We start from the raw sequence: 15,690 nt of genomic DNA on the forward strand, positions 1-15,690 counted from the left end.
CTTACCCTAAAACTAGCCCTACTAATAATAATGTCGACTTTTCTCTCAAGCCGTCTACTATATATTTCATTAATCCGCTTCTCTTGTTATTTTTCAATTTCGATTTCGAGATAATAATTGAACGAGGTAAATTCCTTTGTTATTTTCCAGTGCTTTATTATCCTTATATGAATTTTTGAATTAGGGTTTTTGAATGTGAATTTCCCCGTTTGTTTGGTTGAAGATAATTAATGAAAGATCTCTCTCTCTCTCTCTCTCTCTCTCTCTCTCTCTCTCTCTCTCTCTCTCTGCTGTTTGTGTGTTGTTTTTCACGTTCAATTTTGTTTTTTATAATCTGAATTGCTGTGTTAATAATATTGTTGTTTAATGTAATCTTTAAATTTGTTTGGTCTTTGTTGGAACGAACGAAGATGGGAAAATCGGACGAAGTGTACATTTCATCATCACAAGAGTTACTCAAGGATTTCCAAGAAGCAATGGTTGAAGTCAGAAAGATGTTGGGATACTATGTCGACCTTTCGTCCGTCGAGAAATACCTACCCCCACCACCCCCTGCCTCGTGGGTTTTTTCATCTATACCACCTCGTACGGATGTAAAACCCGATGATGATGATGATGATGATGACCACAATGATGATGATGAGATGCTAGATGACGATGGTTATTGGGAGGAGATAAACAAGAAAATCGAAGAGGTAAAAGTTGAAACAAACAAGCTGATGGAAGAGATGGTGCAAACAGAGGTATTGATGGGGTTCTTGGGGCGAGAAGACGCACCATGGCAGCCCTATCGTACGGAGATGAATTCGATAATGGATGGGTACCACAACCAACTAATGAAGGCTTTGTCAATTTATAACGAGAAAATGGGTCTGCCACCTTATAAACCCCGACCACCTAGTGATGATGGTGGTGATGACGGTTTTCCGCTCTTGTTCAAGATTTTTCGAAAGATGGAACAAAAGCGGCAGGAGGAGCTGCAGAAATAGCATCATGCTGCTTCCATGTTCTTGATTTTAGCTATCTACTTCTGTTTTAATTTCTCCGTCTTAAATAAATAATAGTATGTTGGGTCGTTGGTGCCCCTAGTTAGTTATATCGCGTTTTCTTTTATTTATTTATTTATTTATTTATGATTGATCGAATCTATTTGGAGTTTGGCAATATTTTTCTAAGTCGAGTGTTGAATGAAAATTTCATGAATTGATATTGAATTTTTAGTTCATTTAAACTTGAAAAATCAAATTTAGGCACCGATACTTGATTCGAGAGTGATATATCACTTCAAGTTTGTACGTATAAGTTCGATAAAAAGTACCATAATGTATTAACCTCGATTCAGACCCGACTGGAAAACAAGATAAAATATATATGTACAAAGTCGAGTTACTCAGAGCTCACTTCGTCTTCAACTTAGTTAAATCTCGTTCGAGTTAAAAAAAATTGAGCTATCATGTTCGACTTGATTTACCCCCAATATAAAAATAATAATAATAATAATAATAAGAACTTGGCCAAAAGGGGCCAACCATAGCGAAATTATGGGTTCAACTTCAGTGTCATATTATTTATTTATTTATAATCAATATTAGGTCTGGAAGTCGGATGGATCGGATCGTAATTAGCCTTTCAGGAATTAAAAAAAAAAAAATAGGAAGTGCAAAATCAATTCCTATTCCAATTCCAAAATTTTCAGAATCTAAAAATTCATTCCAATTCCAAAAGGCCTGGAAATTTCAGAATTTTCGAAAAAAATCGAAAATCACATAAGCTTTAAAAATTCAAAACTTAGCGGATATTTTCGAAAATGTTCATAATTTTTCAAAACTAAGAACATCCACGTCGATAAAAGTAAAACTAATAATGACTAAATTTCAGTTCAAAAAAATAAATAAAAATAAACACAACATAATATCCAATAAAACTTCTAACAACACTTCATGATCTTAAAATCCTAAAACAAAACATATAGGTGTATTTTTCGGAAAAATAAGTATTAGATAATATATATTATTTATGGGTGTATTTTTTGGGAAAAATGGAATTTTTCGGAATTAATCTCGGAAATTAAATTGGTCAAAAATCGGAAATTCCAATCCAAAAAATCGGAAAATTTCAGAAGTCGGAATGAAAAAAGTCGCTCCAAAATTGGAACTTTTCGGATCGGAACCGGCGAAAATTGAAATTTTCGTTCCAATTTGCACCCCTAATCAATATATTAGTTTTGAGAAAATTACAGTTTTGTCCCTCATGTTTTCTTAACATTTTTGGTCATTTGTGTTAATTTACCATTAGTTAAAACGGGAATTGACGGAAAGGACTAAAGGTGTTAGATTTTTGAAACATGAGAGACAAAATGTATTTATTGTGAACATGAGAGGTCAAATATGAAATCAATATAAACTTGAGGCACAAAAACTTTAATTCAATTCGACTCTCCATACACTTACCTTAAAACGACGCCGTGGAAGACATCCCGCCGAGCAACAGAAGTACAGAACAGTAAACAACCACAGTGACCAAATCAAAACCCTAACAAAATTCTTCGGCGGACAATCGACAATCGACAAGCGAAGCTATTCAATTCAATTCAATTCAATTCCCGGAGATTCCGCCGTTCTGAATTGGAATAAGCAACGGGTAATTTTTATCTTTTCAGGTTAATTTCTCTTTTTGTTAGATAGTAGGTGTGAAGATAAACGAAAATGGTGAGATTTGGCATAGGTAATGGCGGGAATTTGTTTTAATTTACTGAAGCAATTGATGCATTCATCTTGTTCGATGAAATGTCTCGGTCAATTTTTTTTTTTTTTTTGTTAATTGTGGAGACATAGAGTTAAATATTTTGTATTTTAAAAATTGTTTAATTGAATTTTTTAGGGGCTAGTTTGCTAATAAAAATTGAATTGAATCATGTTGCTAACATTTACAACACACATGGAGTTTTTTCAGCAAAATTAACTCTGGTCTATTAGCATGGCTGCATGAAAAGCTTAAAGCTTCCTCGATTAAGCAGCCCGAAAACTTCAATCCGATATAAAGGTTATTTTTTTTTATTTTTTTTTTCAGAATTTTCTTGATTTTTATCCAAGATTTTTCGATTTACTGCAATAACATAATCCATAAAGTAGACAGAATCATCAAATGGGCATGGATGACATCGACATCGAACTCGACGAAATGGAACTAATCGCAGCAGCAGCCGGTTACCACTACTACACCAGCATCACAAGGCAACCCTCTCGATGCATCTCGCCCATCGGATCGGGTTTCATGAACGAGGTAATCAACGGCCAGGACGATTTCTGTAGGGAAATGCTGAGGATGGACAAACACGTCTTCCACAAGCTGAGCGACACTCTCCGGCAGAGAGGGGCGCTCCGCGACACGCCAGGTGTCGCGATAGAGGAACAGCTGGCAATCTTCTTGAACATTGTGGGCCACAACGAACGTAATAGAGTGATACAGGAGAGGTTTCGCCACTCTGGCGAAACGATAAGTAGGCATTTCAATAACGTGTTGAAGGCGATTAAGTCTCTCTCCCGCGAGTTTCTTATGCCCCCTCCTGCGAATACTCCGTTGGAGATTCTTAAAAGTAATAGATTCTACCCCTACTTGGAGGTAAAATGTTTACGGCTTTGTAATTAATCTATTTTACGAAGAATGGGTCCGACACGAATTATGTGCTTGTTCTTTTAAGTCTATATATAATATTGATATAGATTCTCTCTTCAGGATTGTATTGGAGTGATTGACGGCATGCATATCCCTGCAAATGTTCCTGCAAAAGATCAATCTCGATTTCGCAACAGAAACGGAGTTTTGTCGCAAAATGTATTAGTAGCATGCACATTCGATCTCCACTTCATATTTGTCTATCCTGGTTGGGAAGGTTCCGCTGCAGATTCCCGTGTCTTGAGAGCCGTTCTCAACGACCCCGATCAAAACTTCCCTCAAGTTCCACAAGGTGCTTCTAACACACACACACACACACACGCACACACACACACACACACACACACACACACACACACACACACACACACACACACACACACACACACACACACACACACACACACACACACACACACACACACACACACACATATATATATATATATATATATATATATATATATATAATAAACAGCTTTATTGCAATTAGCACTCTTGTGTTTATTCTAATTGTCAAAAAGTCACCGTGTTATAAAACATTAGCAACATCTTCCCTATCATTCAGTTTTATTAGCTCCTAAACGCACCATTTAGGGGGTTCTGTGCTAAAAAAAAAGAGGTATTTTCCTGATATTTATAACACGAGGAGTTGTTTAGCAAATCGGTATAACACAGGGTACTGAAAGCAATTTAGGGGGTTGTTTGCTAATAAAAAAAAGGGGTTTTGTTTAGCAATTCGGTACAACAAAGGGGTACTGAATGCAATTTAGGGGTTGTTTGCTAATAAAATGGGGTTTTTTTGCTGATATTTTATAACACGATGAGTGTTTTTAGCAATTCGGTATAATACAAGGGGTACTGAATGCAATAAACTCATATATATAAACCACCTTTCTGTATGACAGGTAAATATTACCTCGTTGATATGGGCTACGACAACATGGAAGGATTCATGGCGCCATACGAAGGAGTGAGGTACCACATGCACGAATATCGAGGCGCGAATCTCTTACCTAGAAACGCAAAGGAGCTATTCAATCACCGCCACTCGTATTTAAGCAACGCGTTTCGAAGGTCTTTTAGTGTTCTAAAGGAAAGATTCCCGATTCTCAAACTCGCGCCTCAATATGCTTTCCACACACAACGGGATATTGTGATAGCCGCGTGTGTGATACACAATCACATCCGAAGAGAGGAGAGAAACGATTGGCTGTTTAATAGCGTTGAGGAAGATGGTGGGGCCCGCGAGGAATCTTGTGGTTTCGACGAACCGTTTGATTCTCAATCGGCTTTTTCGATTAATGAAGAAATGGCGTCTTCTAGAAGAGATAGTATTGCATCTGCTATGTGGAACGATTTTATGAATAAGTGGGACGAGTGGTGATTCTTGATTTTAAAATTACTAAATTAAGAACGTCCGGTTTTTTTAGGATGTTCCGTTTTTTGTCCGAATCTTTTTCTTTTTCTCGTTCATGCCATTGCCAGCTACATTATAGTGTATTATAATTTGCAATGAATTTCGAGAAAAACTACCGTTACGGGCAAGGGGGGGAAAAAGAAAAAGAAAAAAAAAGCTCTATTTTTTATACTAAATTTTCGAAAAAATAATAATAATGCGATGCTTAGGATTCTTCTATACAATTTTTGTCCAAAAAAAATAGCAAACTCTTCTTCATTTCCTGTTTCCACTGTAGACTTCGACAAACTTGATATCATATACAAGCGTTGCGTTTCCAGGTATGTTACAGTCCCCTGTTATGAACAATGCAAATATACTTACTCCCCCGAAAACTACGAGAATTAGAAAAGACTATTTTGCCCTCAACCGAAAAACGTAATAATAACTCTCAACATTTTCACCTGAAAAACAGCCTGCTGGTTCAGGCCCATATGCCAGATTTGGAGGGATTTGCAGCTTCCTCTTTCCACCTGATTAAAAAAAAACCGAAAACAAAACCTATAAATTGGATTTTCGTCAATTTTATTTTTTTCAAAAATTATTTAAACACAATTTGTTATGGCTCCTGCTTAAATGTATCTTATTACCAACTTGCATCGGCGGTACCCCTCCACCACCCAAGATCCCTTGATCCAATCCCTTAATCACCTGGTATTACAAACATTCTTAATCAATAAAACGAATGAATGCAGATAAAACGACATAAAAAATCGGCGATTTATTGCATTTAGCACCCCTGTGTTTACTTTAATTGTCAAACAACTCCGTGTTTTATACTCCCTCCGTCCCAATTTAAATGTCGTTTTGGGTTGTTTTGCACATATTAAGAAAATCAATAAATGTGCATAGATTATAGTAAAAAGACAGATAAAATTACTAATATATCCTCGAGATTAATTGATTCTCAACTAATTAATTAAGAGTGATTGGGTAAAATTGAAAATAATGCAATTAATGCTTCATTGAAAATCTAAAATGACAAATAATTTGGGACAAAAAAAACTCTCTAAAAAGACATATAATATGGGACAAAAGGAGTAAATATTAGCAAAATCCATCCTATGATTCAATTTAACTAGCAACCTACCTCCTAAAATTAAATGCATCATAGGGTTTTCTCTTCTTGCTAATATTTATAACACGAGAAGTTTTTAGCAGTTGAATATAACACAAGGGTACTAAATGCAATGAACTCTAAAAAATCGGCAAATTTTCGTTTCTTTTGACGTGTGAAAATAATACAAGATCAAGAAAGAGCAAAATTTTACCTTGCCCATGCCGAGGCGCATAGTAAGTGATCTACCGCGTTTATAAGTACTGTCAAATACTATCCCGTCTGCAAATCTTGCAGTGTAATGAACCTACATTAAGAAGCCAATTACACGGACGTAAAATGATCGAAAAACTATAATATATATATTCCACCGTACAAAATAAAATTCCGGCTCTGCCACTGAACTAAGGTATCGATATTTTCTACCACTAGGGGTATATATGTAAAAGTATCGAGAAAAGCTAGACTGATGGTTGTTCAAGCTTGTTTAAATTTTTATCGAGCTTTAAAAGTTGAGTCGAGCTCGAATACGCTTTAATCGAGCCGAATTAAGTTGTTAGATTGATTTTTTTATAATACATATTATATTATTTTATTTTCTAATTATATTAATATTTTATTCATAATTTTATTATGATATATGAAACTCACATTAATAAGCTGAGCAAAAGGGACCGGCTCGCCGGAGCCAACAATCAAGTCGCAGTAGCCGAGTCCCGACCGCACGAAATTCAGCTCGCACGGCGGGTCGGAGACGGTGGCGTAGTACTGCATCCGGGTGGCGTCGGCCTCCAGCGGTGCGGCGGCGGCCACCGCCGAAGCTGCAAGTAGACCGGCGGCGACGCTCATTATCTGCTTCCTGAAGTTGCCGGCAGCGGCGGCGGCGGGGGGTGAAGCGCTAGCTTTGAAGGTTTGGATGGCGGCGCGTGGCTTTGGTGCCAGAATGGTTAACTGCGGGGCCGCCGCCATTAACGTTGTACTTTGTTTGGGTGTTGGGATTGTAAGCTGCGAACTGAAACTTGGAAATGGAAGTTTGTGCTATCTGCGGTTCTTGGGCAATTGGAAGTTATGGGATAAAGGGTATTTTCGGAATTTTTATTTTGGACCATTGATTTTTATTTTTTATTTATTTTATTATTTTTATTCCAACTTAATTTCTTTTTCCCCATCCACGAGGTATGGTCAAATTACGAAACTTCCCTTATGTTTTAATAATTACAACTACCCGTCAACTATAAATATTCTTACACGTCCTCCCTTATGGTGTTAAATTCAACACAATCTTCTAGATTCCGTTGAATGTTCTCCAGTTTGTACTCGTTTGTGCAAAAATGCAGATGCAACACAATCTGATATATACAAGCCAAAAAACACATTTTATGATCATCTTGTTTGAAAATATGGAACTCGAATGGGATAAAACGGATTTTTTCATAATTTAATCATACCTCAAGGGTTGGTTGTGTAATTTACCCTTTCTTAATTACTATCCTCCTCCATACACAATTTTAGAAACTAATAAGTACAGATAAATCAAATAAAATCATAATAAACTATAAAGTATGTAGTCTTTGAATAATATATTGAGCAAAATCATTAAAACAATACAACTTAAAAATAAATCTTCATTTTAGTCCCATAATTGCTTAAAAATAATCTTATAAATTAAAGCTATTGTCAAGAAGCAAGTCCTCCCACTCCCATAAATTGCTTCTTCGAATCTTAGACGTCCAAAACATGTCGTCTTCGAGTGTATCCTAATATTCATTAAAAAGAAAAGGCGAGTCAATTTTTTTTTCCAGTATATCTCGAAAATATGCTAAATAAGTGCACAGACGATATCAAAATACGGTCTAGCTAGAAATACGATCACTACAATACTTAAATTTACCTCTTTAAGAATATCATCAAATAACGTGTCTCGGAAATTTTCCTTATGATGACGTGGAGCTTGAGATTCATCACTTGTGTCCATAGATATCGACTCCATGTTAATTTTGCCGATTTCTTGTCCCTCCGTAGTGTTCAATTGTCTCGAGTTTGAATTTGTATGTAGCATGCTATTTTCGTTCATGCTGCTAGCCTTCGTTGTGACACTCTTTGCAGAAGCGAACCTATTGAAAAATAGTGGGAAAAAAAAATATATCAAGTGAATTAATAAAACTATATACTTTTATTTTACTCAAATTTAATTTGCAAAATTATTAAATCGTTGAAGTTTAAATTTACCTTGGGCCCTTGATGTTGCATAAACTTTGGTTAGACATGTGAGTTACACCGGAGGAAGTTACCTGCAGAACTTGCTTTTACTTAGGTATCACATCTTAAGAAAATATCGTAAATTTCAAATATCAAAATTAATCGTGAAGTAATTATACAATAAAAAGCGATTTATTTTATTTTATTTTATAATTGTTTAGAACAATTAATAGTACCTCTAGTGGATTGTGGAGTGATGCGAAGTCGCATAAATTTGACGAGATTGAAAAATTGGGTATATTCGGTGTCGCTAAATTCTCATTCGCTGCATATTTTGCTCCATCGACTAAATCTTGAAGTATGCTCTCGCGAACACTAGCACTAGAAAAACAATTTCTAGAATTAGTATATTAATTTGTAAATTGTATCGTTTGAGGTAAAGTTTATTTAAACAACATAATTTTTTTTCTTCTTCATTTAATGAATAAGTAAGAACTAAGAACAATAAATAAAATAAAGTACCAAAATTATTACCTATATGGACATATAGATTGAGTTTTAGCTTGGTTCTCCAATTCAGTCTGATTAAAATCTTATGAATGTTAGTTCAATGAACTCATATGAATTAATTAAAAATATATTAAATAAATGACATATATATTTTAAAAATAAATTAAATAAACAATATTTTCAAAAAAATAAATAAAATAGGTAGGACTAACTTTTTTGGCAAAGACTCTTTGGAGAGAATTGGTCAAGTTTCTTTCATACCAACACAATTGATGCAAAGAAGGCTCTTGTTCTGGACCGGGTTCATAATCCCTACATAGTACCAATATAATATTAATTAAAATTAAATTATATGATCTGTAGTATATTAGTTTGGGCAAACTTACAGCTACCTCATGAGATAATGTCAAATTACAAAAACAATCTTTATATTTTGGTAATTACAATCAATCCCTCAATTATGTATTGTCTTACGGAAAAACTCATCTTTACCTGAGACCGGTTTCTAGGATTTGCAACTCTAGCTCCCTCTTTTTAATTTGAAGCTCAAGATTCTGATGTTACAAAATTAAAATAAATAAATAAATTTAATTATGTGATGAAATATTTTTTATTTCATTAAAATGCTAAAGAAAAGAAAAAAAAAAAGTAAAAAAAGGCAATGAGAAGAAATTAAATATGTACCTCAATTCTAACATTAATTGACGCCAGGGATGAATTTGCAATATTGCACCAAAATCAAAAAAAATTAGTAAGGTTTAAATATATTAAAAGCGACAAAATTTAATTAATTAGAAGGAAAAAAATAATTTTATCCTTGTAACACCGCATGATTCTATAACATTAATATACACATAATAACACACACATGTATATGTATGTTTGCTGAATAATTATTTATATAAATTTATAGTCCATGATCATCTGGTGATTTTTATTGGGTGTACATGTGATAGACCGCAAGACAAGAGTCGATTTTATGCAATTTGATCGAGTTATATTTTACTATGCACATGTGTACAATGTACATTACACACACACACACACATATATATATATATATATATATATATATATAATTGTATCTATATTAGATATTAAAAATTACAGGATGCATTTCACTAAATACAGTTAAATCTTTATAAATTAATACAGTTGGGATTAGAAAATTCTATTAATTTAGTGAATTATTAAATTATCGAGTTAAAAATTTAACACATTCTCACCGAGTTAGGACAGAGAGAAACTATTATTTAAACGAGGTTATTAATTTATCGAGTTTCTATTGTGTAGCTTAGACAAAGACTTTTAGTTAATATATATACCCGTAGTTCCACACATAATTACACATTTATATCACACACATATACACACATAATTACACATTTATGATACACACACATAAAATAAAATAGAGAGAGTAAAAAGGAAAAATAATAACTGGTTGTCGAGATAGTAGATCTTGTTCATATCACCCTTAATGTGACCAAATTGTCTCAACTTCTCCATTTTTTCCTACATGACGTCATAAATAAAAAAATTACTTTAATTTAATATTTAAATTACTAAATAAAAATAAAAAGTAAGAAATAACAAAAATATACCTGAAAGTTACTTATATGGCTGTTGCTCATCAACCACAGCAAGATCAAGAATTTAAACAAAATTCACCCAAAAAACAATATATAGAAGTGAGAAGTGAATTAAATATTTCAAGAAAAAATAAAAATAATAAAATTAAAGATTAAGACGATCGTATCTTACTTCGATCGACTTTCTGCCGGAAGATTGGCATAACGTTCGATAACATCTTCAATCCTACGAGAATTTTTTTTTGTCATAATTCAGTATATATTTCATATTAAACATGTTTATATATGCTTATAATCTTCAATGAAAACGAAAACAACGAAGGCGAGTATTTATCAGGAATAAAATAAAATAAGACCTTGTTTGGTTGCTGAACTTGCTAACACGACCGGAGGGCGAAAACGCAATAAACGCAACATCGACGCCGCAAGAAACGGCAATTTCATTAGCCTTTTTCATCACACTGCTTCGGCGCTTCGAAAATGTTACTTGACATTTAGTTACGTCGTCTATCTTTTTTATATCGATTTTTCGTCCCATTATTTTTTTTTTTGGTTTAACTAATTAAACTACAGGATGAGGGAATGAAGTGATGCTGAAAATGAATTATTTATAGGCTAGAAAAAATAAATAAATCACAATAGTAATTAATTGTCAGCTTATCAAGAATCTGAATTAATCCCCAATAAACAATATTAAATGAACGGGTAATTATTATAATAACTGTGTTGAGTCGTGTTTGGCTAAGGCCGTATTGGAATTAATAAAAATAATAATTTGTATCCCTAAAATAATACAGATTATGATATCATAATTGTTGAATTAGGGATTTTATTGGAAAATATATTTAGTACCAAATCATGAACGTTTTAATAATATATCTAATGCAGTCCCTAATTTAATAATAATCCAATCTACTCCGAATTAATTTCAATCCGTATGCGCAATAATAATTTTTGGGACAAATTACAAACAACCCCTGAGGTATGATAAAATTATGAAAAACCTCTCATATTGGATAATTACAATTTACAATCACCCATCAATTATATAGTGTCTTATGAAAAATCCCTTCTTTAGTAGGTAAATTTACACCGTAAGCGTGGACGTGTAAAACAATATATAATTGAGGGAGCTGGTTGTAAATACAAAATTGTAATTACCCAAACATGAAAGAGGTTTTTTCTCGTAATTTTACCATATCTCAGGGGATGCCCGTAATTTGCCCTATTTTTTGCCAAACAAGACTTGAAAATAAGTCATGGAGCAATAAATTTGATTAAGTTTTGCAAATCTAGTGTTCTTGATTCTATTGGTTTGATTAATTGAAAGTCAATTATGTTTATGTGTAGGACACAATTTTGATATGTGGATAACCCCTTCTTTTATTGCTCTATATAATGGTATACATATATATATATATATATACACATACATATATAAATAAAGTGTAAATTTAAGAATTCCTAGCCATGCCCAAAATAAACAAATGGGACTTTAATGAATAATATTTACATAAAAATAAAATGGCAAATAACATATAAAAGAAAAATGAGTAACTAAAATTTAATTTTAAGGTCTATTGTAACCTTTGGTTTCACCACATCCCATAATAGATGTTGGCAATTTTCCTACCTTTTCTACCCCTTCTTCAAAAACCACACCCATTCCCATATAGAAATGGGACTCTATATGGCAATGGAAAGCCCAAACACCCGGGTTATCGGCCCGGAATCGCAGTGCGGTCCATCCGAACGGATGGACCGCGACTGTATTCTTCATAATCGGGTCGACCAAGTTGTATCTCTTCGGATCCTCAATTGAATCAAATTTACCCGACCCATGGCCCACGACCCAGAAATCGTGGCCGTGGAGATGCCACGGGTGTGTCTCGCTATTGTTCTTATTCATCGTGTTCGCATTCTGCAGTACGATATCCACCGTCGTGTTGAACTTCAATCTATACGCGCCGTTGCTAGCGGTGGCGTTGGAATTTTTCTGCACGCTGAAAATATCGTAGTTCTTCGAGTCGTAATTGTCCGGCGGCGGCCTCTGCTCGAACGCGTGCAGCATGTTATGCTTGTACGCGATCAAGTAGGGCGTGTGCGGGAGGCTGAACGAGACGTTGTTGACCGACCACCGACGGTGGCCGTCGATCTCGTTCTGCGTGTTGAGCATCACGATCACGCGATCCGACGTAAGAGGGGGCGCGTGGATGAAGCCGCGGTGGGACTTGATTTTCGAGCTCTGGGCCAGTCTAGGGACAATATCGTCCCACTGCGGGCCCACAGGGGGATTTGATGCAGGTTTTCTTCTCGGGTGATTAGGATAGTAGTTCAAAACGGCTAAGCCGTTAGGGGTCGTGCTATTTCGACTGACTATTTTGGCACTAGCCCAATAGTTTCTAGAAGGGTCTCGATCGGCTTTGATCAGAACAGAGTAGGTTTCGCCCGAGTAGATGAATAGATTCTTCACAACGAACGGCTCGACGTAGTGACCGTCGGATTCGACTACAGTCATATTATGGCCCTCGATTTCGAAACTCAATGCCGATAGCGCGGTGAGGGATCCGATCCGGAGGCGGTAAGTTTTCCCCGGTACAACCGTTAAAGTGTAAGGTGCACATTCCGGGTTCGTCGCGTTGCATAGCCCGGATGCAATCCCGGGTGTGCCGCAATCGAATCTTCCCCTACCTTGGATCAAAATTGACTGCAAAATTCAATTTAAAAAAAAATTCAATACAAAATTATCAATCAATAGTAGTAAAATAGTGGAAATTAAATAAATTAGAAATACCTGAGGCTCTCCAACCCAAACAAAGGGTTTAGAAGAAAGACCAGTAGATTGTTCATAAGTGTTCTTGTGGTACCAATCATTGAGAATTATGCTTCTATCGTAATCGTAACGAAACGGCTCCGATTCTCCGTCGGGAAGCGATACGCGGATCGACCCGTATAAACCGGCTTCTCTTTGCATACCATAATGTGCATGATACAAATATGTCCCAGGCTGTAAGTAAAATAAATCAAGAAACATTATTATTAATTAATTATTTACTCAATTGACCCAAAAATAAAATAAAAAAAATCAAGAAAACTTACTCTGTCAACTACAAATTTGTAGATAAAAGTGTCACCAGGTAAAATTGGGCACTGAGTCACCCCTTCTGTACCATCCATCCAAGGTGTACCAATCTGCGCGAGATAGGTATAATTAATAAATCGCCCGAGTCGACCCAGAAATATTATTTTATTAACGAGCTTTAAAAAAATATAATTTGAGTTTGATTTGATTATCAGTCCAATAAAGTCAGAGGTCAAATAAATTTGACTTATTGCACACTCTATATATCATTTTCTTCCCTAATTAATCGGAGCTATGTTATTGAATGTTTAAAACTTAATTTGATGGGTACATAATCTATGTACTAGCTAGAGAGAGAGAGAGAGAGAGAGAGAGAGAGAGAGAGAGAGAGAGAGAGAGAGAGAGAGAGAGAGAGAGAGAGAGAGAGAAGTGACACCTGTCTAATGCCATGCCAATGGATTGCAACATTTTCAGTAAGCAAGCTGTTCTTGAGCTCGACAACAATTGTGTCTCCCTGTTGAGCGACGATGCTCGGGCCGGGAGTTCGTCCGTTGATTGTGATCGCGAGTTTCTTGTAACAATCGGGGGATTTGAACTCGTACTTCACTTCCCATTTGTAGTGCCGAATTTTCGCCTCGACTATTATCGGGACCGTAACAGAAATAACGAGCAAGCAAAGTGTCAAGAATTTCATCAAACTAGTATTGAGAAACTCCACCATTTTTAGGACAATGATTAATAAATTAAAATATAAAATATAAAAGACAGATAGAAGATATTTTTTTTTGGTTAGGAAATGAAGAGATGTTGGAGTAGGTCTTGTAAAGAAAGTGAACCAAGAATTGGTCATAGAGAGAGAGTCAATGCAGAAAATTCATAGTCTTCTAGAGATCTAGAGAGAGAGAGAGAGAGAGAGAGTCAATATGTATGTATGTATGTACGGTCAACTTAAACAACTAAAAGGCAAATTTCTTAGCTGTTTCCATTTGGTAAACTATTTCAATTTTATTTATTTATTTTTATTTATAAGAAATTAGTAAAATTACTTCACAATTTCCATATCTTTCAAAGTCAAATATCGGTGTTGACCGTGTTCTTACGTGGCTGGGAATCAATGAAGCTTCGTTTGATGTAACGTACATTTATTTGTAGTGCAAGTTGTACAATAATATTTGTAATATAATGCACAATTAATTAGGGCATCGATATATATCTCTATCGAGGCTTGCTTTTGCTATATGTAAAGTTACGAAGAAAAATCATGAAATCAATTTTAAAATATCAAGTGAATGAGAGCTCAAGACTTTTAATCTAGTTGACTTATACTTTTTTTTGTTCCGGTTCGGTTTAACCGGTTGAACCGTAATATCTGTATCAGAGTGAAAATTAGATTTTTTTGCTCTAAATTATGTTTTTTTTTAAATAAACAAACAAAATGGTCAAAACGACGTCACTTTTTATTACCTTATTGAAAAAAAAAAATGAAAAAATATGTATAAATAATTATAAAATTGGTTGAACCCCATTTAAAACGGTCCAACCGTGACCCAGTAATTTATCCAGGTCAATGTCCGATCCGATTTTTAAAATATTGAATACAGGTATACAACTAGGAATTTTGGCAGTAATTCTTAATATTAAAAAAATAAAAGTCACCATATGCAAAAACGCGTAATCTACTCCCTTTTGCATGCAAAAATAATTATAATAATAATAATATAGTATTAGTATTTGAATATATTATCATATCCATAATCCCCATGCACACTTTATTAAAGGTAATAAAGGGTATCACAGGCTGGTTCGATTCGAATCAAATGGAAAATTGTAGCTTTCATGTTACTTGTATAATAGTCGGTTTATATTATGATGCTACATCGGGTCAAATATATCAAATGGATATTTACTATTCACATACACACAAATACTCACACATCCACATTGGTGTGTAGATCAACGATAAAAAGTCCACCCAATATGTGTAATATTCACCGGATGTAGAATATATATGCAGTTATAGGATTTATTAATTAACGAGGCTTATATATGCAGACGTGTCTTTTTTACATTGCATGTGATTTTTCGACATGATTTTCAATTTCTTTAGAGAAACAAG

The 15,690-nt window shown here is 34.6% G+C and overlaps 5 protein-coding genes across 8 annotated transcripts; 2 read left to right on the plus strand and 3 right to left on the minus strand.

Moving 5' to 3' along the window:
- Positions 1–4: 4 nt before the first annotated feature.
- LOC105972934 (uncharacterized) lies at positions 5–1,210 on the plus strand. Its single transcript, XM_088827013.1, has 2 exons — positions 5–126; positions 411–1,210. Exon 2 carries the CDS (start codon positions 411–413, stop codon positions 987–989), a length of 579 nt encoding a protein of 192 aa, XP_088683139.1. The 5' UTR covers positions 5–126; the 3' UTR covers positions 990–1,210.
- Positions 1,211–2,438: 1,228 nt separating this feature from the next.
- LOC105973042 (uncharacterized) lies at positions 2,439–5,211 on the plus strand. Of its 4 annotated transcripts, none has more exons than XM_088826356.1 (5): positions 2,439–2,640; positions 2,953–3,042; positions 3,132–3,621; positions 3,736–3,967; positions 4,584–5,211. In XM_088826356.1, exons 3-5 carry the CDS (start codon positions 3,145–3,147, stop codon positions 5,060–5,062), a joined length of 1,188 nt encoding a protein of 395 aa, XP_088682482.1. In that variant the 5' UTR covers positions 2,439–2,640; positions 2,953–3,042; positions 3,132–3,144; the 3' UTR covers positions 5,063–5,211. The 4 variants fall into 4 exon arrangements, with proteins under 4 accessions (XP_088682482.1, XP_088682483.1, XP_012853492.2 ...); XM_088826357.1 differs by having other exon boundaries at positions 2,441–2,640; positions 3,136–3,621; XM_012998038.2 differs by lacking the exon at positions 2,953–3,042 and having other exon boundaries at positions 2,444–2,640; positions 3,070–3,621.
- A 28-nt stretch (positions 5,212–5,239) lies between these two features.
- On the minus strand, positions 5,240–7,254 carry PNSL4 (FK506-binding protein 16-2). Its single transcript, XM_012998042.2, has 5 exons — positions 6,843–7,254; positions 6,406–6,498; positions 5,725–5,785; positions 5,539–5,607; positions 5,240–5,430 (listed from the first exon to the last, which is right to left on the minus strand). The coding sequence occupies exons 1-5, from the start codon at positions 7,158–7,160 to the stop codon at positions 5,351–5,353; spliced, it is 621 nt and encodes a 206-aa protein (XP_012853496.2). The 5' UTR covers positions 7,161–7,254; the 3' UTR covers positions 5,240–5,350.
- A 3,010-nt stretch (positions 7,255–10,264) lies between these two features.
- Positions 10,265–11,030, minus strand: LOC105972876 (agamous-like MADS-box protein AGL66). The gene is made up of 4 exons (XM_088826177.1): positions 10,849–11,030; positions 10,665–10,718; positions 10,505–10,523; positions 10,265–10,415 (listed from the first exon to the last, which is right to left on the minus strand). Exons 1-4 carry the CDS (start codon positions 11,028–11,030, stop codon positions 10,287–10,289), a joined length of 384 nt encoding a protein of 127 aa, XP_088682303.1. The 3' UTR covers positions 10,265–10,286.
- A 1,001-nt stretch (positions 11,031–12,031) lies between these two features.
- On the minus strand, positions 12,032–14,364 carry LOC105973108 (Cupredoxin superfamily protein). The gene is made up of 4 exons (XM_012998123.2): positions 14,011–14,364; positions 13,592–13,684; positions 13,287–13,499; positions 12,032–13,199 (listed from the first exon to the last, which is right to left on the minus strand). The coding sequence occupies exons 1-4, from the start codon at positions 14,293–14,295 to the stop codon at positions 12,063–12,065; spliced, it is 1,728 nt and encodes a 575-aa protein (XP_012853577.2). The 5' UTR covers positions 14,296–14,364; the 3' UTR covers positions 12,032–12,062.
- Positions 14,365–15,690: the final 1,326 nt, after the last annotated feature.

The sequence above is a fragment of the Erythranthe guttata genome, chromosome 12, assembly GCF_056151865.1.
Source record: "Erythranthe guttata isolate IM_541 chromosome 12, IM_541, whole genome shotgun sequence".
NCBI lineage: Eukaryota > Viridiplantae > Streptophyta > Magnoliopsida > Lamiales > Phrymaceae > Erythranthe > Erythranthe guttata.

Bases quoted from the DNA above. Each gene is read 5' to 3' on its own strand.
- PNSL4 (XM_012998042.2), bottom strand. From the start codon at position 7,160: ATGGCGGCGGCCCCGCAGTTAACCATTCTGGCACCAAAGCCACGCGCC. The intron at 6,499-6,842 runs GTGAGTTTCATA...TTCTTAATGTAG, and splicing joins CTTTTGCTCAGCTTATTAAT to GTTCATTACACTGCAAGATT. The intron at 5,608-5,724 runs GTAATAAGATAC...TTTTTTAATCAG, and splicing joins GGTACCGCCGATGCAAGTTG to GTGGAAAGAGGAAGCTGCAA.
- LOC105972934 (XM_088827013.1), top strand. From the start codon at position 411: ATGGGAAAATCGGACGAAGTGTACATTTCATCATCACAAGAGTTACTC.
- LOC105973042 (XM_088826356.1), top strand. From the start codon at position 3,145: ATGGGCATGGATGACATCGACATCGAACTCGACGAAATGGAACTAATC. The intron at 3,622-3,735 runs GTAAAATGTTTA...TTCTCTCTTCAG, and splicing joins GATTCTACCCCTACTTGGAG to GATTGTATTGGAGTGATTGA. The intron at 3,968-4,583 runs GTGCTTCTAACA...TCTGTATGACAG, and splicing joins CTTCCCTCAAGTTCCACAAG to GTAAATATTACCTCGTTGAT.
- LOC105972876 (XM_088826177.1), bottom strand. From the start codon at position 11,030: ATGGGACGAAAAATCGATATAAAAAAGATAGACGACGTAACTAAATGT. The intron at 10,719-10,848 runs GTCTTATTTTAT...AAATTCTCGTAG, and splicing joins AAGTTCAGCAACCAAACAAG to GATTGAAGATGTTATCGAAC.
- LOC105973108 (XM_012998123.2), bottom strand. From the start codon at position 14,295: ATGGTGGAGTTTCTCAATACTAGTTTGATGAAATTCTTGACACTTTGC. The intron at 13,685-14,010 runs GTGTCACTTCTC...TATCTCGCGCAG, and splicing joins ATTGGCATGGCATTAGACAG to ATTGGTACACCTTGGATGGA. The intron at 13,500-13,591 runs GTAAGTTTTCTT...TTTTACTTACAG, and splicing joins ACAAATTTGTAGTTGACAGA to CCTGGGACATATTTGTATCA.